General features: G+C 43.3%; 1 protein-coding gene and 2 long non-coding RNA genes across 7 annotated transcripts; 2 read left to right on the forward strand and 1 right to left on the reverse strand.

Moving 5' to 3' along the window:
* Positions 1-1,012: 1,012 nt before the first annotated feature.
* zbtb18 (zinc finger and BTB domain containing 18) lies at positions 1,013-11,354 on the reverse strand. 3 transcript variants are annotated; one of them, XM_076075947.1, is made up of 3 exons: positions 10,893-11,354; positions 8,656-8,775; positions 1,013-6,018 (listed from the first exon to the last, which is right to left on the reverse strand). In XM_076075947.1, the coding sequence occupies exons 2-3, from the start codon at positions 8,669-8,671 to the stop codon at positions 4,304-4,306; spliced, it is 1,731 nt and encodes a 576-aa protein (XP_075932062.1). In that variant the 5' UTR covers positions 8,672-8,775; positions 10,893-11,354; the 3' UTR covers positions 1,013-4,303. The 3 variants fall into 3 exon arrangements, with proteins under 3 accessions (XP_075932062.1, XP_075932063.1, XP_075932064.1); XM_076075948.1 differs by lacking the exon at positions 8,656-8,775 and having other exon boundaries at positions 10,893-11,353; XM_076075949.1 differs by lacking the exons at positions 8,656-8,775; positions 10,893-11,354 and adding an exon at positions 7,223-7,277.
* On the forward strand, positions 9,666-21,099 carry LOC142931830 (uncharacterized). The gene is made up of 5 exons (XR_012947416.1): positions 9,666-11,366; positions 15,849-15,974; positions 16,567-16,783; positions 19,318-19,878; positions 20,001-21,099. It is a non-coding gene; the product is annotated as an uncharacterized LOC142931830 (long non-coding RNA).
* Positions 21,100-21,168: 69 nt separating this feature from the next.
* Positions 21,169-23,455, forward strand: LOC142931786 (uncharacterized). Of its 3 annotated transcripts, none has more exons than XR_012947408.1 (4): positions 21,169-22,093; positions 22,606-22,718; positions 23,014-23,118; positions 23,212-23,455. It is a non-coding gene; the product is annotated as an uncharacterized LOC142931786 (long non-coding RNA). The 3 variants fall into 3 exon arrangements; XR_012947409.1 differs by having other exon boundaries at positions 21,169-21,487; positions 21,964-22,093; positions 22,606-23,118; XR_012947407.1 differs by having other exon boundaries at positions 22,606-23,118.
* Positions 23,456-23,986: the final 531 nt, after the last annotated feature.

A 23,986-nucleotide genomic window follows, 5' to 3' on the forward strand; every position in this document is an offset into this window, starting at 1 on the left:
AGGATAAGGCTGCTGTCTTTTCTACAGCAGTCGTCATAACGTCTGCCGTCTGCCTGAAAGCAAGACTGAAAGCATTGCTGAGAGCAAGTATCTAAAAAAAACAGATTTTTTTGAAGTTTGCACATTTTAACTGAAATTTAAATTTAAATTTTAAAAGGAAACATCTCCCAAAACTGAAAAACACAAGATACATATATTTCAAATAATTGCTCGCCTTCGAATGCGACATAAATCCTGTCCACTTTAAAAACACACGAGTATGTCGCTCGTTAATGATTGAGCTCCTCGAAATGGACACTAAATCTTTTTTTAAAACTTCTAAGTTTCCTAAACCAATATTAGGCATTCATCAGACAATGTAATGAAGATTAGGTTGAGCTTATCGCGTGAGTGTGCGTCGGGGGCTTACTGAGGAGACCATCTGGGGCCTAATGAACGCTGCTCCTTGGCCTCTGTGTACGGCCTTTTTAAGCATCTGTAAGAGCAGGTTTACTGAGCAGCAATACATTAGCTAAAGCTGATTTCCTTACTGGAAAACCGTACTTGAGGAGCTTTGGAATGAGGCTGATTTTGTGTGTCCGTGTGTGTGTTGTATCTCAACAAGCTGCTGCACATTTTCTTCTCAAGTGCAGCCTCCACCGGTGCAGCAGATAAGGAGATCAGGAGTTGTGCAGGAACCCGAAAGCACACACACACACACGCACACGATGTGTTCAGGCCATCACGCTCACACACACACACAACTTCCACCCACATCGCAAGTCACTGAGGAACAGAATGTGAAAACCTCCTGCTCTGGCCCTTCTGCAACCTGTAACTCTGTGTATGTGTGCAGCATTGGAGCTGAAAATGAGGCCAACATTTCTGTCCCGATATTTTAGTAAAGAAACGGTGAGGCGGAGATATTGTTGGTAAAATGACACATTATGATATAAAGACGAGTCATGACTGGTTTTATTTCCAGAGAAGAAAAAAAACAAACAAAAAAAAAAAAAACAGCTTCACACAAAGGTTGAATTTCAAGATTCTTATAATTTATTGCAGTTTGCACACAATTTAAAAATGTCAACAACAGCACACCAAAAAATTACAAAACTAAACACAATTAGAATTTACTCCCCTTGAGAAAAAAATAAAAAATAATCAACCCAACTATGATTGTCAAAGCTAAAAATGACTAAATCTGAAAAAAAGAACATAAAATAAAAGCAAATAAAAATGTTAATCTCAAGAGGGAGCAAATATATCTGAATCAAAATCTGCTTGTTTTTTTTCCCCAGACAGTGATTGTCCTTTTTCAAAACAGACTCAGTCTGTCCCATCTGTCTTTCCATAAACTGTCTATGACATTTGAACATTTCATTTTTATACCTTGCGTTAACCCCCCCCCCCCTTTTGTTTTCAAGTAAGCACAGCAAAAGATGGAGATGTTTCGTCAGGGTGGTTACTTCACAGCGTCTTGGGCGGTTGACATCGCTCCCACGACTCCACCCCACGCTCACACTTTAAAAATTAAATTAAATATAACAGCCCGGACTACAGCAGTTTAAGGCGGTCAAGTACAACCAGAGGAACAGAACAAAAAAGAAACAGCAGTAATGATGAAAACAACAGCAGGATGGAGTGAGCCCATATGCAGAGAGACGCTGCCAGTGAAGAAATAACGTTTCAAGAAGAAAATGAGACGATGCGGTGCAAACTGCCGCAATGGCACCCACACTGTTGCCTTGGCAAATGCCTGTAGGTGCCACCAGATGACAGGGCAACACATACAACCACCCCCCCCACCACATGCACATCAATGGGGGCGTGCGCACACGCACACACACACACACACACACACACACACACACACACACGTATAAACACACTGAGTGAGGGGAAATGTGGAGCGTTCACCTTTCAGTATCTGTGTCAAATGTTTTTGGATTGTATAAACGCTTGACCATTACTTTGAAATTCTAATAAAATAAAAAATGAGAGATACAGCGGTTTAAACAAAAAAAGGAAATAAACTGACGTTGCCCCCAACCCAAACACAACATTCACATACAAAAATGAGTTTTCCAATCACATGATCAAAATATAATAAGACATCATTTTTTGATAAATTCAATAAATTCCATGAATTTATGCAAGAGTTTAACAACTATTTCCTAATGCTCTACAGTATCAAATACTTCCATAGCGTCAGAAATGTTCTTTTTTTTTTTTTATAAAGGCATCTTTTCAGCAAAAAATCTGATTTCATGTCTTTTAGCTTAAAAAGGTGCATTCAGGCATGCCAATTCTTTCCCATCGATCTCAAAGTAAGGGTTATGTTTTAGGAGGAGAAAACACACACACACACACGTCTTATCACATTCACACCACTGCGTCTGATGTGTGTTATTGTACTGAATCAGCACGGCACCGCTCAGCTCGTGACAAAGATATCGGACCCTTCAACTTTCAGCAGGACAGCTCATATTCAGCCTTTTCCTTTTTCTCTCTCCCCGTTATTCTTCACGCTTTGGCAAAGTCAGAGCCACATAACTGCACTCAACAGACCTGAAGTAAGTGCCCAATGAGCAGAAATAATTAAGAAAATGGCTTCACCACGTCTAGAGCCGGAGAGGACGGAGAGCATGAGAGAGAGAGAGAGAGGGGTGGAAAACAAACACACAGCGGTGGAGAAAATTGAACGCCTGAGGAGGAGCCGGAGGAGGAAGTGCTGGGTGGACGTAGATCTTCAGTTAGGTTAAATTGACTGGTGGTAACCGAGCCACACGCTCACAAACACACACAGCAGAGAGATCAGTGCGCACACACACACACACACACAGGCATAAAATGCTTCATCGTATCGCTTCAACATCCGACGGAAACACATTCGGAAACATTCTTCTAGGAGCCCAGCGACAGATCTACGACGAGTAGAAAAAAAAAAACTTTTCACTGTCAAAAGTGTTAACACCCCTCCCCCCCCCCCCCCGATGAAAAAAAACACAACTTAAAAGGTTTAAGACAAAATCAAATGTTCATGCATTTTTTTTCCATAGTCGTGAGAATAATATTCAGTTTTTCAACAGACCGCACCCTGGAGTAGTATTCACAAAGAAAAGAAAAGGAAAGCCTGTTGTCAAATATTTGATCAATTACAATGTGTACAGTAATACAGCAAATTCACATTTTTTATTTTAAAATATACAGGTTTGGACGTCATGCAACAACAGCAGGTCCCATTACAAAAAAAGTAATAAAAAAAATAATAATATTAATCATTAATTAAAAAATAAAATAAAATTAAAGAGATTTAAGTTCTAAAACTAAAGCAGAACAATATACAACAACCTTAAATTAAATACCTTTTCAACAAGAGATGCTTTAAAGACTGCCAGCTAGATTTAAGAAAGAAATCTATTCATAACAATAATAATTATTATAATAATTTGTAAAGGTCTTTTTCATTTTTAGAAAATACTTCAAATCGATTGGAAGTGAAAAAAAGGAGGCTGTGCATTGCATGAGTGCCATCAGTTAGTCTGTCAGTCAGTCAGCTTGACCCTGAACACACAACACCAAAGAGCTTAACAAGGGAAGCGGGGAGCGCTTCGCCAACGACACCTCTACGCCAGTCGGAAATGAAATAAAACACACACAAAAACACACTCGCACACACTCACGCACATCAGGTGAAATTTTTGCCAGAGTAGTGCAGTATCACACACACACACACACACACACACACACACACACACACACACACACACACACGCACACACACACACTTCTTCAAACTTGTGTGTGTGAGGTGATCACAGTACCCGTTTAGTGTATTGTAATGCTTTTTTTTTTTCACTTCAGTGTGTTCGACCTGAACTCCTGCACCGGTTGTTTTGCTGTCTGTGGAACTGGGACCGAGACGCTGGCCAGCGTCAGAGTGACGTGTCTGAGATGAAAACACAAACAAGAGTGAAAACTCTTCAAGAAGGCGAGACATTCTCACTGGGACCCACGTCCGTCAGACGCAATCAAAACCACCAAACAGAACTTATGCCAAAGAAAAATAAAAGCGTTCAGAATAAAATAGAATACAACGAAATTACCCCAAACAGCAACAACAAAAAAAAAAAAAACTCAGTAGTAACATTTTCATGTGCTATTAAAGTGCAATTGAATGAGATTTTGCGACACACAAGAACATGACTCACTTGAACCCCAAATATCAAACTTATGCCGCCTCCTCCCCCCCCCCCATGCCTCACTGCCCTTCTTTCACTCTCCGCTCTCTTCCCCTCCGTCAAACACAGCAGTCTGTTTTCTACTTCCACAGTTCCTGGGAGCTGTCCTCGATCGCCCAATCCCTGACATTGGGCAGCGCCAGCGGTTCGCTCTTCACTGACAGCGAGTTGACCAGTTCGCAATGGAACTTGCGGATGTGTCGGTAGAGGTCCCCGGACTGCGTGAAGCGCCGCTCGCACCACTTGCAAGCGTGCGGCTTCTCGCGCGTGTGCACCACTGCGTGGCGGCTGAGGTTGTGCGAGTATTGGAAGCTCTTGCCGCAGGTGGTGCAGGTGTAGGGTTTCTCGCCGGAGTGTGTCCGCTCGTGGCGCTTCAGCGTGTACATGCAGGAGAAGGTCTTGCTGCAGATGGTGCAGGTGGGCACGTTGACGTCTCCGGCGGGCTTGGAGCGGATGCCCTCCTGCTCCCTGAAGTGGGAGCTGAGGTGAAGCTGGAGGATGTGCGGCGACGGGAACACCTTGTTGCACAGCGGGCACATGAAGATCTGGGTGTGTTGAGCCGACAGCATGTTGGAGACGTAGGGCAACAGGGAGCTATCCATGCCTGCCACCTCGGCCTGGGCGCGCCCGTTGTCGCCCCCCAGGATGTCCTCGTCGTCCGCCGTGGCCGAAGGCTTGTCCTCCCGCTCCAGCTCCGAGGCCAGAGAGGCCTCTCGCAGAGCGGACAGGTGCGCCTCCAGGCCGAGCCTCCGCTGGGCCGACAGGGGCCCTCCGACCCTGTGGTGGGTCAGGCCCCCGTTGACGCTGGGAACCGTCGCCTTGGTGATGCCGCTGTGCTCCATGTCGTACTCACCACCTCCCAGTTCCTCGTCCTCATCTGAAGCCACGCCCCTCTCCACCTTCACCCTCACCGCCAACGGGCTCTGGAGGCTGTCCGGTGTGGCCGCTCCGCTGAAATAGGACTGGTGGTGGTTACTGTGGTTGCTGCCGGCGGTTGGCTTGACCGACAGGTCCAGGACGCAGTCGGTAGCGTCGTTCGACACCCTCCTGCCCCTGGGCCCTCCGCGAGAGCTCACGGAGCGATGGGACCTCTGCGAGAGGGACCCGGTGGAGCTGGTGGGGCTGCCGGCCGGGGAGAGCAGCTTTCCTCCCTCCGCTGGACCTTCCCCACCCGGCATCTCCGCCTCGCTGTTCCCTGGGCTGGTTCTAGCCACGGCCGGAGTCCCTGGTCTGTCTGCAGACGGCAGCCTCAGCCACAGTTGTCTTCCCTCGGCCTTCCCCTCCTCCTCTTCATCGCTGTGCAGCAGGTCTGCGGTAGCGGGCCGGCCTGTGGAGCCATCTGATAGACTGTCGGCCTTATCGGAGCAGCTTGTCCCGCCGTCCTCTTCTCTGCGCGTGCTGTCGGCCTCCGGCGTGCCCTTCTGCTTCAAACGCTTCTTACACACCTTGACAATGTCATACATGTGCAAGTAGCTGGCCGCTGCCAGCACGTCCTCCACGGGAAGGTCCTGGAACTGCAGCTTGCCCTCGTACATGAACTCCAGGAGCAGGGAAAAGGCCGGGGCCGTGACAATGTCGTTGTTGAGGTGCACCACGTCTCTCTTGTCCAGCTGGTCCTTGTAGAAGAGGTGAAAGTACATGCTGCAGGAGGCCAACACGGCACGGTGGGCCCGAAACTGGGCATCGCCCACCAGCACCGTGGAGTCACACAGGAAGCCCTGATGCCGCTGCTCGCTCAGACACTGGAGTAAATGTCTGCTGTGGTCTGGGAACTCCATCTTGCCGTCCTCATAACCTACAGAGACACAGAGGCAGAGGCAAAGTTAGACACACCTGAACAAGATCTGTGATGGCAGACATGACATTTACACCTAACGCGGGCTTTTAAAGAAGCTCTGCCAGATTGTAACTGGGTTGTTCTATTTTAAATAAAACATTTGTTTGTTCAGTGAAGATAAACACACAAGTAAAAGAGGAACCACGAAATGTAAACAGAGAAGTAAAACCTACAAAAGACAATTTAGATGTGAAGACAAACACGTTAAATAATAAAAGCAAGGCGACAAACTTATTATCATTTTTAAATGAATTATGTGAGAAGATCAAATGAAAGTTAAGAGATCATGACACTCTTCTCATCACCATTTAGGTTTTTGTTATAACAATGCAAACATTAACACAAAAACATTTATCACATAAAAAGTCAATTAAAATACAACAAAAAACGCAAATATACCACGTATATTTAGAATGCGTTTGTATATTTTATGAATACTAGATATTAACCTATGCACAGCCATGATATTTCTTACTCACTAAGCAGCATCAACACAAATATTTCTGTTTAAATTTTAAAAACCACACGCAGATAGTTGTAAACGATGCCAAATGTTGATGATATTTCTATAATTATCTACAATAAATGAAAACAAAAGGGGGAAAGACTGATGAGAATTACAATTAAAAAGGACAACAGCAATTAAAGAATAATCACTGATTCAGTACCCACAGACAGACTTAATCTCAGGTAAACCAGCAGCGACAGCTTCTTCTACTCTACGTCTCTCCGCTCTCTCCGTTTCTCTCTAACTCCTCTGCCTGCACTCCTGGATTGTCGCTGCTCCTACGCTGGTTATTTTTATTAACCCACTTTGGCCTGGCCTGGCACAGCCCTTTTAGGTAACCGGCTTTCAGCTGCACACACTGTCCTCACGCACACACACACACACTTAGTACCAGCCTACCTACCAACCACCTCCACAGGCTAAGTCGAGCAGGAAAACTGGCCAATAGAAAACAAAACAGCTTGTCCCCCGTTTAACCTGCGAGCAGCGGCTTTAGGTGTAAGACGGAAAAAATGAAAACTTGCAGCAATGCTCCTCAAAACAAAAAAAGAGAGTTGGTAAAATGTATCTAGTTGATAAAATAAATGAGCAACTAAATCTGGGATGACAGAAGGCGATAACGAGACTGAGATCTGTAAAATCATTAAGTCCCACCTGTTAACCAAGTCGATTTGTCCTGTCTGAGAAAAGACATCGGTCCCGCTCTACACGGTGTTAACCAAAGCAGCTAAATCACCTCATTTGAATGAAGCTAAACCAAGAATGTCACCGCGTGAGTGAGTGTGTGTGTTCGCCCTCTGGCTCGTTCAGACTGCTTTAAATGAGGGGGTTTACGGGGACAAGGGTGTACCACCTCCCACCTCATACACCCCCCCCCTCCCTCTGTCCGGCCAAACCCCTCGGACCGCTGCCTCCTCCTTCCACACACCATCCGTCACTCACACACTCCTTCCCATCTGAATCTTACAAGGAAAAAAAAAAAGCCCCGCACATCCGCCCCATAGTAGAAACTGCCCCCCCCCCCCCCACCCACCACCACCACCCAGAAGAGAAGATTTACAATACAATCACTTTAAGTGCCCTGCTCGTCACAGCATCAATCCTAATCCTTAAAGATGGCTAAAAATAAAGACGGTGGTGGTGGAGGCTCAGGAGGGCAGCAGCCCGCCGCCCGGCCCGGCCAGTGAGCTCAGGCAGGGGTCTGACAGAGACACACACGGAGGGGCAGGGAGGGAGAGGGTGAGGGAGAGAGAGAGGCTGGGACGGCCGGGGAGGGAGGCTTACCCACATCTGATCCAGCTGACGGGGGCCATATGGCAGCTGCTAGCCAGATAAAGAGATTAAGACTAGGAGGGAGTGCGATTACAGCTGTCTAGCCAATTCAGGCAGCTCAAATCTGCAACTTCTAAATTAGTCTCCTCTACTCCAGCCGACAGGAGGGGGAAAAGGCAGCACATGCTTTCAAGTAATTTTACAGAGTTATAGATTTAACTGAAAGAAGAAAAAAATAAATAATCTGATAAAATGATTAGGATTAAATAGCAGCTCATTTTAAATGACATTTTTGTTCTTTTATCAACTAAAAAAATAGTTGAATTTTCTTTGCTTTAATTACACTAATCTAAAAAAATTATAATATCTTTTTTTTTATTATTAAAATGTCAAAAAAAGCATCAATTATAATTATTATTTCACTTTTTGTTTTACTATTATCACATACATTTAAAAAAATAAAACAGATCCAATACTTCTTTTTAAAATAATGTTTTTTCAGTTGTAACTTTGCTTTCAATTCAGGAGCGTCTGAACAAAAAGACGCTTTGCACCACAAATAGCAAACTAAATGCAAAAAGAGTTTTAAATGCAGCTCTCAGGACTACAAACTTAAAACACAGCAGATAGTTACACCTCAGACCGGCAGCACCAACACCAGTTTACTACTCACCAGCAGCTTCACACAGCGCTCACACTGGGTTGACACACCAGAGATCCTCACAACAAAACAGAATAACTACCCCGGACTGTCCTACTCTATTCACTTTGCCTCACACACACACACACACACACACACACACACAAGACGATACCTGCAGCAGTATGCATCAACTTGATTAACTCCACTGTAGCAGAATAGCTGGGCTCTCTGGCTGGGAATGGCTGTGTATCTCTTTCTCTCTCTCTCTTGCTCTGTCTCTTCGTTGCTTGCTCTCTCGGAATCAATGAGTGGGTAGAAGAGGAGAGAAGAAGAAGAAGAAGAAGAGGGAGGCAGGCAGGCAAAAAAAAAAAACACGCTGTTCAAACTGCGAGGGACAGATGCAAAGTGGAGGAGATGTTGGAGGGGGAACGAGATACCACCTCCCTCCTCCTCCTCCTCCTCCTCCTCCTAACTGGCGCTGATCAGCAGCCACAAACACACATACACACACACACATACACAGCACACACACACACAGAGCACTAACTCTCCCAGGCTGCCGCTGAGACTCACAATAAAGGACTGGGGAGGGGTGGAGGCGGTGGAGGGATGGAGGAGGAGGAGGTGGTGGGGTGGATGGCAGCCTGTCAGCTGCTCTGACATCATCCTCAGATGGAGATGCTACCTCCAGCTGTGCTCTTTCTACAGCCATATGCTGCCTCCTCTACACTCCTGCCACCAGACTCCTCTTTCATTCTACCAACACCAACACCATGCAACTTTGTCTCTCTTTCTCCCCCTTTTTTTCTCTCTCTCTCTCTCTCTCTCTCTGGGAAAAAACACACACACGGGTCTACTAAATGCAGTGCTGATTTTTGGAAAACAGAAAAGAGTTGTCGCTCATCAAATCGTGCAACCACAACTGCTATCAAAAACTAACAGGAATAATGGGAAAGTTGATGTTTTTTTTTAATACAGAGGTTCTGAGTAAAAAGCTCTTCCTCGTGTTTAAATGCCCCTGTCTTCCTCCACATGTCCAATAACCATAAACAAAGGCCAACACAGCACATTTGCAACTGACAGACGCACGCAGCTGATATTGTTTTCCACTTCTTTACGGTTCAGCGCCGCTGCCTAGTCTTGTATTCACTCATTCATTCATCCATCCAGCTACCCCCCCCTCTCCCCCTGCTCGGACCCTTCGGACAACTGACAGGAACAGAAATGAAACAATGAGAACAAGTCATAAAGAAAGAACCTGATGAGTGCAAGTCCCGAAACAAAAGGTCTACAAGCCTTTAATGGCCCGTGGAGAAACTTATTACAACAGCCTTTTATTTCACTTTCGCTTTAGTGAAAGTGTGCATGTATATATGTGTATATATGGAGCGTGTGAATGTCCAGCCACAAAACTCGGTTTCTTTTCTTATTTTTACTTTGTTTCCCGATTCTCAAAATAAACCCGTTAATCAAGTTTAACGGACTAGTCCAGCATACCGGTGGATTTTATTACAATATCGACGCATGTACGCACATTAATGTCCTGATAAATAATACTATGTTTCTTTGTAAGTTAATTACAAACACTTACAAATATAAGTTCACTTTTCTTTTAAATTCACCTACAAAAAAAAACATAAAATAGGTTTAACGGTGTAAACATTTGGTCGACTCCAAGTTCTACAATCTTTAATAAGCTTATGTAAAAGAAATTGGGCTCTGCTTTCAAAGTGTTCAGACATTAAATCACACGAGTTAAACTTTAATTAACTTCACCACTGGAGTTTCAGTCAGCATCTATAATTACAGTGTGTCGCTGCACACTAACTGATGCATGATTTCCATTTATGTTTTTACTTCCGACACATTGTTCTCTTTCTTAAATACCGTGACAGTGTTATATCCAACACTTTGACACACACAAGTCTACACTGTGATGAATAAGTTTGTTCTAAATTACAATAATACAGCTTCTTAACTTCATTTAGAAGCAGCCCCTAAAAAAAAAAGAAAAAAAGAAGTCAACCACGGCGATGACTTTATCCGTCGAGGAAATTAGCACCAACAAAAAAAAAAGAACAACAAACTAAACAACAACACATTTCTGAGCAGAAGACACACCAAACACACACACACACACACTGACCCAGCAGCTAGCTGTAGCTACCGAACGTGGCTAACAAAAGTAAAGCCAAGCGGCTACAATATTGATACATTTACAGCTGTTCGGAAGGCCCCGGTGCTATGACAACAACGGCTAAAACAGCGAGGAGCGAGAGCTAACACAGCGAGTAGTAGTGCGCGAGGAGACGACACAGTAATGCTAAGGAAGGTTTAGCTACTTTTAACCCTCCCTCGCTCTCATGAGCCTCCTTTAATCGGACTCCGGTGTTAAGAGGCAGCACTTACAGACAACACGGTCCAACGTCTTCCTCCGTCAAATCCTCCTTTCTTCTTCTTCTTTTCCTTTTCGGAGACAAAACTAGATTGACTTTGGACTAATTTCCATAACAGGCTGCCGAGGCGTGCAGGCGGAGGAGACGGGGAGTCTAGCACTCTGCGGCGGACAGATGTTTCCGAGCTTGTTGCTGCTGAACTCGGGGGCTGGGAAGGAAAAAGGAGGCGAGTTGACTGGCACGGCACGGAAGCCAATGGTGCCGGCGAGGAGGCGAGTGAAAGCAAATTGGAAAGCGGCCCTCAAAAAACAGAGGAGAGGGAGGGATATGTCTTCTTCTCTCGTCGGCGTAGGTTGACACCAGGCAACAGCAGCAGCACACAGAAGAAGAAGAAGAAGAAGAAGAAGCAGCTGGGCCAAACCAACTGGTTCTGCGAGTGAGGCGGACTGGCGCAGCGGAGAGTGGAGAGCGGCGCGGTGCGGCCTGGGTACTGTAGTTAAGTCGGAGCGGGGGGGGGGGGGGGGGGGGGACTGGAGGCGGAGCTGATGTGAGCAGGTGCAGCACCTTGACAGGAGGGGGAAATGCTTATTGTATTGCATTGTTGAAATAATAACAGCTTTTTGTTAGACTATGTAGCTGGCAAAACAGGTGAACCACTTCCAGAGCTAACAACTGTTTGCAGTGGTGGAAAGTAACTGCTATACTACTACTATACTACTACTGAAGTACTGTACTTTAGCCTTGAGTAATGCCACTTTATGTTAGGGGCAAATATTGTACTTTTTACTCAACACATCATTTTACTTTTGGTTCTTATGGGTTGTTTTTTTGTTGGAGAGAGATTAAAGTATGCTATATTTTGATGTTAATACTTTTGTACTTAACTTAAGTAACATTTGAACTCAGTACTTTCACTTACATTTGCAGTACACTAGTACTGACACAATTAGTCAAATAACTGATTAGTCTATCACTGAATACCACGACAGTTTTGATAATCGGTTAATCATTTAATTGGTTTATAAAGTAGAGATGTCAACCATTCTCTGTTGCCAACTTCTTAAATAGGATTTGTTTCTTTTTCCCTTTTTTGTGTCACTTTTAACTGAACATCTTAAATGTTTTGAAGAGCTAAACTTGAGCTCATGTGATGGGTATTTACATTTTATTGACTAAACATTTCATTAATTGATTGGAAAAATAATCTACAGATTAATCTATAGTTAAATAATTGTTTGATGCAGCCCTCCAGTACAATATTAGTTTTGCTATTACACTCACCGTTTATGGTATTTGACTTATGGCATTCAGTTGCATTAAAACACATTATAGATGTGCTGAGGATTACCTCCTTTTTCTCTCACTGTGTCTTGATAGTGGCCGTCAAACAGACAGCATTTATTACGGTTTACATGCATGGCTGCCTTCAGTTTGTGATGTGCTGTCAGATTGTCAGTCTTTGCTCTATGCAGGAAAACCCCTCAGTGACAAACACTGCGGATGTTGTGGAAAATAAAGCCGCACAAGGCAGGTTTGTTTTTGTGAAAATAGAGGCAGAGATGTGCTCATTTGATTTATTGCACATTAAAAGCGATTTGACAGAAACATCTTAAAAATCTCCCAAACGAATCTTCAGATTGTCTTCTGTAAATTAATACTCTGATGATTACAACAGGTTAGACGTCCCAGTATCGCCCCCAACATTCCTGTGCCTTGCTGAAGAAATGACATCTCTCCACGTGGCAAGGCCTGTTTAACCTGTACGTTTCAGTTTACAATAAACCAACCTGAATGAACAGGTTGTTGCAACTACTACTGGACTGGATCTGTATCTTCACTGAGAAAAACAACACATATTCTTGTTTTGCACTGCAGTGGTCTTCAACATGGGACCCTGCAGTTTATATACAGCCTTATGTGAGATTGTATTTTTCTCACATATCTGCCTGAGGTTAGATTTTTTTTTTTAATACCTGTTTTATGAAGAACGGCAGCATGAAGCGCTGCAGAGCCGGAGACATACGAGTTGTACGTTTTCTGCATGACATCCAAGAGAAGAGAAAAGCAAATGTAGGACCCCGTGAACCTGTCTCACAATTACAATTAGAATTTCAAGTGCTCAAACCAAGGTACACCCAGGGGACTTAAAAGAGGCCCCGGAAACACAATGAACAACCAGTTAATTGTGTCGTAACCAGCTTAGATTGAAAATAAATCTGATCATTTGTAGGGGCGGTAGTCATGCTATGATTAGACCAAATAAATGTTTATGACACTTTAACATTAAGAGGTTTCACTCTGCTGCTGTAAAATCATATCTAACATTTTTAATTTTTAAACTCCTTTTAAAATGTGGGTCACTGAGACAAAAACCTTAATCAAACGTCTGTCCTGGGAGCCTTGACATGAAAAAGTTTGGGCAGCTCTAGTTGCCTGAGTGAGTCCGCCTCCCCTAAACCTGTCCCAGTAAACTAATTGGCGTTACTAATAGATGGCTGGATGAACTGCAGCCCTGTGTGGTAATGATTCACACGATCCGGTGTCATAGCTGAAGGACTTGTTCAAAATGCAAATGAATGATGACCCTGTTATGTGTCTGTCAATTTGAGCGTCCACGTTACCCGAGCATCACAATGAGCCCCTTGTTCTTGCGGGCTAATACAACTGGGCCCACGGGCAGGAGCCGTAGAACATGAGGCCGACAGAAGAGTGGATTTAGAGACAGACTTTCAAAAGTATTCGCTAATTCAAGCAATACATGTAAAGTAGTCCAACCAGTCTTAAGGTAATTGCAGATTTCATTAAACATCAAGCTTCATTTTAGAGTAATGTTTTATCAGCTTGTATGGAAGACACGCCTCGCTGTCAGACGGTCTCTTTTGTAGCTCCTATGTATAGACGGTGCTGTAAAGAGAAAGATGCTCCTCAGATAGCCTTGAATGCATTGAAATCTTGTACGTATGTGTCTGTGTCTGTGTGTGTGTGTGTGTGTGTGTGTGTGTGTGTGTGTGTGTGTGAATGCCTCCAGAGATTCCTCTGCAATTTTCGAAACGTCTTCTTCCACCGCTCTTGTGTTCCCCTCTCTGATCCACATATTGTTTTGCCACTGACAGATGCCAGAATATAGCCGCGTGTGTGTGTGAGTGTGTCTTTGTCTGTGTCTGTGTCTGTGTCTGTGCGCCAAATAAGCACAGCCAGCCTGATGTTTGAAATTATCTGTACCACCATTTCATCGTCCCTAAACTGAAAACTAAAGACAAAGCAGAAGGAAGTAAAATACATAAAAAGCCCAATATGCAAAGCAGAGCTTGTATGTACGTCCACAGCAAAAGACAACACGTTTGTGTGAAGGTTTAGTTCTCTTTTTCGACTTAAAAACTGAGAGAAATTGTAAAAGCGCACATCCACAAATAGTCTCATTTATTTAAAGGTAATCAGTCAGACCTTCCTCAGATCCTCAACCTGTTGTATTAATCTTTTGTTTCCTTTAAATAATAATTATACTGCACATATTTCAGACAGTGCTCGGGTAGTTTGTGTGTTGTTTCAGTGTAAATACAGCATTTTATTTAACTTTCTTTCTACTTCCCACCTCTGGAGGTCGCTGTAGATCCCATATTTTACACTCGAATTCTCTCTCTATTCTATTCAGTTCACTGAAGCTTTGTTGGCATGACATTTTGATTAAAAGATATGCTGCCAAAGCACATAGAGGAAAATTAATAATGCATGCAATGAAAATATTAAACAGTAGTTATGTACGGGGTATTTAATCAAACAATACTCCGAAACAGAAAAAAATGAATTATGTGTAATCATATAAATGAAAGTAAAGAAAAAACAGATTTACAGTCGCTGCCTTTTGTGCCACAATTTACTTGTTTGTCGTGTCGCTTCACTGTATTCTTGATGCCTTTTTCAAAGAAAAATGCATGACACCATTATTCATCTTTTTATTTCAGTCCCCCTGAAGCGGATAGTCCTGAGTGCAGGTTTGTTTCTTTGTCTGAAGCAAAGAAAAAGCATTCTTTCGACTCTGGCAGAAGAAGTGATTCAGAGAAAAACCTCTGGCCATCCCTGAGACATTACGACTGTATACGCTTCACAGACTCTGCCTTGCCTTGCCAGAATTAATTATATTTCACTTGTCAACGGCTTTTTATATTCAAAGGTGTTTAACACAGACAGCTGTTTGTAAGCAAAAGGGATTCTGATGATGAGCCTTATTTTTCTCAGTAAAGAAATGCAGCATTAATGGTGTCTCAGAGTGCTGTATGCAGGATTTCTTTATTGAAAACACATTTAATGTAACATTTTAAATACACAACAGTCTCTTTTCATGTATGCCATGTATGTGCCTTTTCATGGACACAGTAATATTGTTCCATGTGGCCTTTAATATACTGGACAATTTGAAGATTGTGTTTAAGCTCATTTGCACTAATTGTATGTTGCTCTGAATGAAGAAGAGATAAATATGCGTGTCTGGTAAACATTTTTTAGTTTGACTCACTTATTTGAGCACAGAACATAAAGTCAGTTTGTTGTTGAATTAGAGGAACAATTTTGACACAAAACTCTGAAATAAGAAGAGGTGAAATCTAGGATTAGGACTTTTTTAGGATGGTGGTTCCATTTGTTGGCCAAATTCTCCTGTTTTGTCCTGGTGGTTTGAGGGACACTGAGACCATCTGACCATCCATCCAAGAGCCTCCCAATCCTCCACAGCATGTCCCACAGCTGCCCTCATCATGCCCGTAATAGAGGCAAGCAAGAGGGGAGACGATCTGGGAGACACTGGCTGGCTGACAGAGGAAGAGGGAGGGGAGGGAGGCAGACAGATGTTTGACTCTCAGCTCTATAGAGCGATGAGATCAATCCATCCTCTGAGTCAGACACAGAGAGATAGAAAGATTGAAGCAATCTCTAATAGTACAGTTGGCTGCTCTTTTTCCTCTCTGCATCCCAGACATCAAATTATAGATCCAAACACCCTGACTACGCCTGGACCAAGCAGCCACTGTGAGAAAGAGGAAGATGAGGAAGAAAAGTCTATCAGCTTGGAAGATATATATACATATTGTATGTTTATAATGTGAGTACAGTTATAATGTGGAGATGTTTAGGTAATAGCACATGGCAACAAGCAGGCCTGTCTCATTTTGGTTGCGTCAACGGAACGGCAGATAAATACTCATATGGAGGGCCGGGTTTTTTGCACTGTCACGATTTGATTTCATGAGTCAAATGTCAAATTTGCGACATCAAACTGGAGTTTCTCTGCAGGATGTTCAAGATTCAAAATCAAGTTGAATTTATTGTCACACAGCTGCGGCGTTGGTGGACCAGGTCAGGTCTTCTGCAACGTGTACTCCCAGCAACGACCTGACCTGGTCCACCTACACCGCAGCTTTCACAAAGAAAAGCCGAGCAACGCCTTCACAGTTCTCTGCTAGATTTAGCATATTTCACACAAACTGTGTTCCATCGAGAGAGATTCAAAGAGAAGAACATCCTTAAACACCCTTTAACACCCTTAAAAACACAAAGGAACACACTACACTCAAACTCAAACTACAAACACAATGCCCCCTAAGTTAACTCCTCCTTTCAGACACTCAACACAAACTTTTTGTCTAAGACAGAACCTCTAAGAAATATGCAGCAAAGTTTTTTTTTTTTTTCAGCTGACGGTGGGAGGAAGTCGGTCAATATAGTTTAATGATCTGATCATCTGGACCAGTGTGGCTGCAGTTGAAGGAGTCTGGAATTCAGCCATTTTGACTGAGTGTAAAATATTCATGAAGTACCAATGGTAGTTCATCTGACTGGCTGGGGAACAGCTGCTGGGTCTCTGTGCCTCTAGAGGTGCAGCATCTGTCCATTTGAGGAAAGTGAATATGTGTAAGTGCACGTTCCAGTTTACATGTGCGGTTTGTGTGCATGCTTGCCTTTCTAGACATGCACGTGTGTATGCGAGCACACATCCTTATGCATGTGTGTGTGTGTGTGTGTCTGTTCATTATGTCTCATGGGGAACTAGACATCAGGAGAAACAACTGTGTATTTAACTTACTTATCTCCAGACGGTGGAGGATCATTTTAGAAATGATCAAAAAGCGAGTCTCAGTTTTATCAGGATCTGTACTTGTCAATCAAATATCACACTCACAAATACACACACACACAAGGAGAGCCGCACTAGTGCAGTCGGCTCTGCTGTGTATGTGTGTGATGTGTTAAAGTGAGTGAGACTTTTGTACATCGGAAGACTCAGCCGTTCTATATGTATCTGTTTGTGTCCCAGCATCAGTGTGTGTGTGTGTGTGTGTGTGGGGGGGGGGGGTGTTCGCACCCGTGTGTGTGAAGCTCAGAGAGAGCTATGCAGCTTTGGCTGTGGCTGTATGATGGACATCTGGAAGCTAAATTGGTTAATGGCGCCTCCAAGCCAACAGCAGCCGGCCGTCCCCGTCGCTGAGCTGAGAGAAGGTGTGTGTGTGTGTGTGGCGGGGGTGGACTGGAGTGGTGAGGGGACTCTACATCTGGCCAGCCGTCCTGTCACAGACAAACACCCCTGCTGGACATTTCAGGGCTTTTCCCTTCCAAATAATTTAGCTTTTGTATTATATTCAATACATTTCAAACAAAATCTAATTTGTTGTGTTCGCAAAAACAAACTGCTGCGTTTGAGACCATGAAGAAGCAACACATTTGGCCTTGATCGTCACACCACAATGCACTGTTGCATGTGACTCAGTTAATGTTAATGCAGCTCCATATTTAAAGTACTTCTTATTTTGAGGAACCCACATCAGGTTTGTGACTCAGCAGCCCACCACAGTCTGACAGCTTTTTTCATTTCATTCTTTCATTTTGTATAAACACCATAAAATAAATAATTTTTTTAAAACACAAAAACACGTAATAGACACACAGTCATGCCGTTGTGAGGTGAATGCTTACATGCTCACAATGACAATACGAACATGTTGTTTAGCAGGTATAATATTTACCATGTTTACCGTCTTTGTTTAGCGTGTTAGCTTATTTGCTAATTAAGCACAAACAAAGCAGAGCTCAGCAAGATGGATGTGTCAATAGTCCTGTAGTTGTTCTGAAGTAAAATGTAATCTGATGATGGCGCTAGAGGAGAAGACAGATGATCACCAAAGTCTTTACAATTCATCTTGAATGTCTGCACCAAATTTCACGGTAATCCATCGAGTAGATGTCAAGATGGAATAGCGGAACCTTTGACCAGCTGGTGGTGCCAGAGTAAAAGTCGAGGGTTCATCAAAGTCAGTGGGCTTCAGCCTCTGTGGACCATGAATGTATGAATACAATTTCATGACAATCCATCAGACAGTTGGTGAGATATATCAGTCTGGACCTAAATGATGGAGCGCCCCACAGACACACCGCGTGGCTAAAAATAAAACACTAATTGATTAATTGCAAATAAAGAACATGCATGCATATAAAAATACTAAATAATATACAGTATATATATTCACACTGCTAGCAGTGTATTGGGGGCTCCATCGTTTATGTCCATGGTTTTATTTATTTATTTATATATATATATATATATATATATATATATATATGGATGTGTGCATTTCTATTACTATAACCGATACCATTACTTCTTTTATTATCATTATTATTCTGCTATATCCACTGCTGCTGTTATTGTTAGTAGTCATCATTTTTACATCATTATTCTGCTTACTACTCTCAGTATATGAATAATTGATGTCATATGCATTGAATGTGTTGTAGCTCTATTATGCTGTTCATTCTGTACACATGACATATACTGTATTACACTTCTGTCCATCCTGGGAGAGGGATCCCTCCTCTGTTGCTCTCCGGTTTCAACCCTTTTATTTCTCCCCATTAAAGTGTTTTTTTGGGGGGAGTGTCTTATGGTATTTCACCTCTATAGGTGAAATATCATAATAATTGTTCTTTTTTCTACAGAAATACCCCAAACGCTGTCATAGCAAACAGTGGAACATGGCTACTGAAACCGCCTACAGACTGAAATGTTTCACATCTCTTTCATACAAGGACTTCCTTGATGATTTGTTGTCCTGTTAGAACACATAACAATAACCAGACCTCCAGAAGCCAGATATATGGTCGGGTTTGCTGCAGCTGCTCGATCTGTCCAAGCAGAATACACGTTCAAACAATGAGAGAGAGAGGGAGAGAGAGAGAGGGAGAGAGAGGGAGTGGGAAACACCAACATGGACAGAGCTTTAAATAAATACTGCAGATGCAGAACAGCCGAGTCCAGGCCAAGAGGGCACAAACAGCGGAGTGATCTCCTCACATCTTTACTGAGAGATCTCAGAGATCATGTTGAAATGAAAAGTGCCACTGTAGCCTCTGTGTTGTTCTGACTGTCTGCCTGCTTGTCTGTCTCTCTTCAGTCCAGATGTCAGAGGAACTAGCCAACAGCTGCAGCAGGAAATGAGCCCCCAGGCAGTGAAAAGGCTAATACACTTCCACACAGAGACCAAAACAAAACATGCACAACACACACACACACACACACACACACACTCACACACGCAAAGATAAACTCAGAATAAAGCAAGTGAATGATACGTACAAAGTTAAAGTTTCTTGGGAAAAAATCAAATAATTTGTATGTGTCTTTGTTTGTAACCGAGCATCTCCATGAACATGGTGCCGTACACGTGCACATAAGGATGCTCGCTATAAATATACCCATGCAATACAGTACTTTTGTACCTCTGTCAGTATCCATGTGTCTTTTTTCTCCTGTATTCATCCATTTTACGGAAAGAGTCTGCCAGCCTGCCAGCCTGCCTGCCACATCGCCAGCCCCCGAGCCAGCGGGAACATTTGCCTTGTGGCTCCAATTCCCAGGAATGCCTAACCTGCGCCAGCTGTTGAGAACATGTTACCTGTGCCAACAATGCGCCGGCTCTGCCCACCACATCAGCTGCCGCTCTGTCTCCATCTGGGTATGAGATTGGATTTGTGTGCATATTTGTTTGTTTGCAGCTTACTGTATCTTACTCTTCCCACATCTGTATTTGTGCTTGCATCTGCGTGCACGAATGCACATCCTCTCTCATGTGTGCAGTGTGAGTGTGCATATGCATGTATGGCAGTGCGCATTGTGTGTGTGTGTGTGTGTGTGTGTGTGTGTGTGTTTCTCCATCTGTGTGCGCTGGGCCTCCCTTGCCTGCATCTGGAGCAGCATTGAAGAGGCTTTCCAACAAGGCCAATGGTGGCCAGCCTGCCAAACAGCCCAGATGTTAGTTCTGTAAGCCTCAGGCTAAATGGAGGGAGCCACTCTCTCATTATTCAGGAATAGTAAATTGTAACAAAAAATGTTTAGCAGATGAGAAAAAGAGAGACACTATGAAAGAAAAAAAGAGGGGAAGTAAGAGACAGAGGTGTGAAAAGAGAACCGGATGAGGTAGAGAGAGTCTTTTGATGTGATTGATACTATAAGCCTCCTCACAGAGATCATAGAGAAACTATAATAAATAAATCAGACTAAATGCCACTTTGATGAATGACCTGTGTCAAGTAAGTTTCAAGTTGTCTTCAAGTTATAAACTTATAAACTGTAACTAGTAAGGTAGGAAATGTATCTATCACTTATGACATGCTTTGGAAATTGTGTGTGTGGGTAATGTTAAAGTATAATTTAGGTGCTTTGCAATCTAGGTGTTTTATTCTTGTTATTATCTTCTCCATCATTCCTATCGATAATAATAAATTATCTTTGTCAATTTCTGGGTTCTGGGAACATAGCAGCATCACTGAAAAGACGTCAAACTGGACAGGAAACACAATCGTCATGCAGGTTTTCAACAAATGAATCAAGGAAAAAAGGAAAAACTTTTTGACGTATTTACTGTCTGCATGTCGAAGGGCCCTTGAGCGAGACAGTTAACTCAGAATGGCTCCCAGGCGTTTTACAAGGTCAAATTTCATGTTTACATGACAATTGTAATTAAGTTCAACTTGACCTAAAAGAAGCATGTATGCTTTCAAAATCCAATAAAGATTCAAGTTAAAAAGTTCAACTTGACCATTGTGCTAGGCATGTTCCACTCACTAACTTTGGTGATTACAAATCAATTAACTGATAGAAATGTTTTTTTCAAGATCTACAAATATAAGCTCCAACTTGTATTATATCACACTCATCTTTATGTATATGCAAATTCTAAGTGCTGCAAACGGCTAAAACACGCCACCCCACAAGTATGCTTAAATCTGCATTAATTAATTTATCTTCAACAATCTGTGAACACAACATTAAGAGATCATCTCCTTATGAAGCTGATAAGACAAACATGCACAATTGATTAAATATCCAGCACACATGGAGCAACATTATAATTTCCAAGTCCAATATTCACCCCACCAACTCATTTAGCTGCGATGCTCACCGGCTATAGTTACTAACTTTGTCTGTCTGTTTAAGCAGGTAGCGTACAGGGGGGTTTTGTGGCTCTTTTTGCTGAAAACAGCTGCCTGCTGCGGCTGAGCATGTCACTGATGAGAACGGGGAGAGTGAACCAAGACAGCGAAGGTGTGGCCCAAAACAATGAGGTGAAAGATGCTAAAATGCTGAGAGGAACTGTGGACACACACATACACTTACTGTCACAAACTTGACAAGTAAGTCAAGGCTATCGACCACCAATACCACGGTGTTAGTGTGCCTTTGTTTACTAAAGTAACCAGACAGACATTAAAATGAAAGAATATGACATCACAATGTCCTCTCTGTCCTTTCTGTGAGCTCTAAAAGTCACAGAGAGCCAACATCCCTCCAACATATTCCTTTTGTAAACAGGAGAGCAGTTTAGAAACAAAAACACAACATGTTCATTCACCATCAAACAGTCGGACTCAATTAGCTTGATCATCTGGACGTGTAGCTGTTATGTTGGGGCAGATTTGGCTGTGTGTGTGTGTGTGTGAGTGTGTGTGTGTGTGCGTGTTTACTATGGTAACCACAGAGGTGGCATCTGCCAGGGCGCTTTAGCTCTGTTTGTGAGATGCATGTGCGTGGACTTCCACAGGGCTTAGAGAACGTCCGCTCCCCCCCATATGGTGAGTTGCCACTGGGGCAACATGGTGCAGCCCTCCCCTGTGTGGGACCTCCAGCCAGCCATCAGACTGACCGAATAAACAACAACAACTGGACATGAGGTAATGATGCAGTATTTGTCTGGATGTTTTTGGGGATGGGATATTATCTCCTAAACCTGTGATGAAAAACAGGACATCAGAATAATCTTTTTCTCACGTGAATTACCTCGGTCATATGTCAGTATTTATGCTTTAGTGATCCAAAAGCTTTTTGTCAACAAACTAATTTCCTATACACCCTGTCAAAACAGATTTGATTTACAAATCATTTCACAGGGGTTAAATGTTTATGGCTGATAGGCGTCAGATGTTACTGATACTGGCTTTGACTAAGCTAGTTTAAAAGGGCAAAACAATTATGGATATAAGGACAAGAAAACAAAAGACATTTAACTAAGTAGCTGTGAATTGGTCGTAGCAACTCCACGTCTAGTCTGCACTGACAACTTTCTATCAAACGCGGCATACGACACATTTGGGAAATGCAAATTGGTGAGAAAAAAACATGACTGAGAGACATCTCCCTTGACAGACATCTTTTCTCACATCTGTCTCTCTCTTCCTGCACACAGATGTTACACTGCAGTTTGTTCTGAGAAGGAGAAGACGTCTCCTCCTGTGCCTCCCCAAGGAGCGTATAGCCTGGGGAAAATCACATTTACACATAAAGTGTTAATGTGTCTCTGTGAGCAAGTGTGTGCGTGTGTGTGTGTGTGTGTGTGTGTGTGTGTGTGTGTGTGTGTGTGTGTGTGTGTGTGAAGACAAATAGAGACAGAGACTTACAAAGGAAGTAAAGGAGGCGCAGACCAGAAATAGGAAGTGGCAGGATTCGAAACTGGGGGCCCTCGGGGGCCATCAGAGGCTTTGGAAGTGTGTGCGTGTGTCTGTGTGTGTGTGTGTGTGTGGGGGGGGGGGCTACCTCTGCTCTATCCTCTGGCTGTACTCAAACTGTGTGTGTTTTTGGTGTTTATCTCACCCAGTTGTTGGAAAGCCAAACACAGTCTGTGCACCCAGATGTTGACAGATGTGCTGTGAACAACCTAACCTCCTCTGAAACTCACACACACAAGGAGAGATAGCAACATGTATCCTTCCTGTACCCCCTCTGGAGAGAATCTTTCTGGCCTGCTTGAAATATATTTAACAAATACCACAATATTTCCTAAAACCAACTTCAGCCCTGCTGTGCTCTTGGGGGACCAATGTCCACTGCGCTGTTCCAGATGTTCTATAAATAACTAAGACACACAGAATTTGCCTCATCCAGATGTGTTTCCTTCATAAGCCAGCGCCTCAGAGAGAAACGGAGAGAGGATGACTATTAGACTAACAGCTGGAGCCCTCAGTAGAACTACAACTAATGCAGCTATCCCTAGTGGCCTGGAATGGTTCCTGCACACAGCTGTACACATGCAGGGAGGATGTGAGGGACATGGGGTTGTTTGGAGTGGTGGGACATTTAGTCGTGTCTGTCACAGGTCCATCTGGTACTGATGTTTTAGGGTTTCAGCTGTTATTTTTTATTCTATCCCGTCCAACCCCACCTTATTTGTGCAGTCCTATCCTGTCTTTTATTTGCCCTAGCTCATGTTCTGTCCAATCCTGTTTTCCTTGTTCTATCCTTCACTATTTGTTATGTCCAGTTCTGTCATTTTGTCCCATCCAATCCTTTCCTGTCTTTTCTTACCTTATTGGTCCAATCCAATCCTATCCTGTCATGTCCCATCCTGTTCTCTCCTATCCTATCCTATCCTGTATGTCCCATTCTATCCTGTCCTGACCTGTCCATCCTATCCTGTCCTATACTATCCAGTCCTTTCCAATCCAATCCTTTCCTGTCATGTCCCATCCTGTTCCGTCCTGTCCTGTCCCATCCTGTTCCGTCCTGTCCTGTCCTATCCTATCGTGTTTGTCTCATTCTATCCTATCCTATCCTGTCCTGTCCTGTCCTGT

Source organism: Anarhichas minor, unplaced genomic scaffold (genome assembly GCF_050575085.1).
Source record: "Anarhichas minor isolate MPS153535 unplaced genomic scaffold, ASM5057508v1 ptg000054l, whole genome shotgun sequence".
NCBI classification, from domain to species: Eukaryota; Metazoa; Chordata; class Actinopteri; order Perciformes; family Anarhichadidae; genus Anarhichas; species Anarhichas minor.

Bases quoted from the DNA above. Each gene is read 5' to 3' on its own strand.
- zbtb18 (XM_076075949.1), bottom strand. From the start codon at position 7,262: ATGTCTTTTCTCAGACAGGACAAATCGACTTGGTTAACAG. The intron at 6,019-7,222 runs GTGGGACTTAAT...GTGTCTCTGTAG, and splicing joins CAAATCGACTTGGTTAACAG to GTTATGAGGACGGCAAGATG.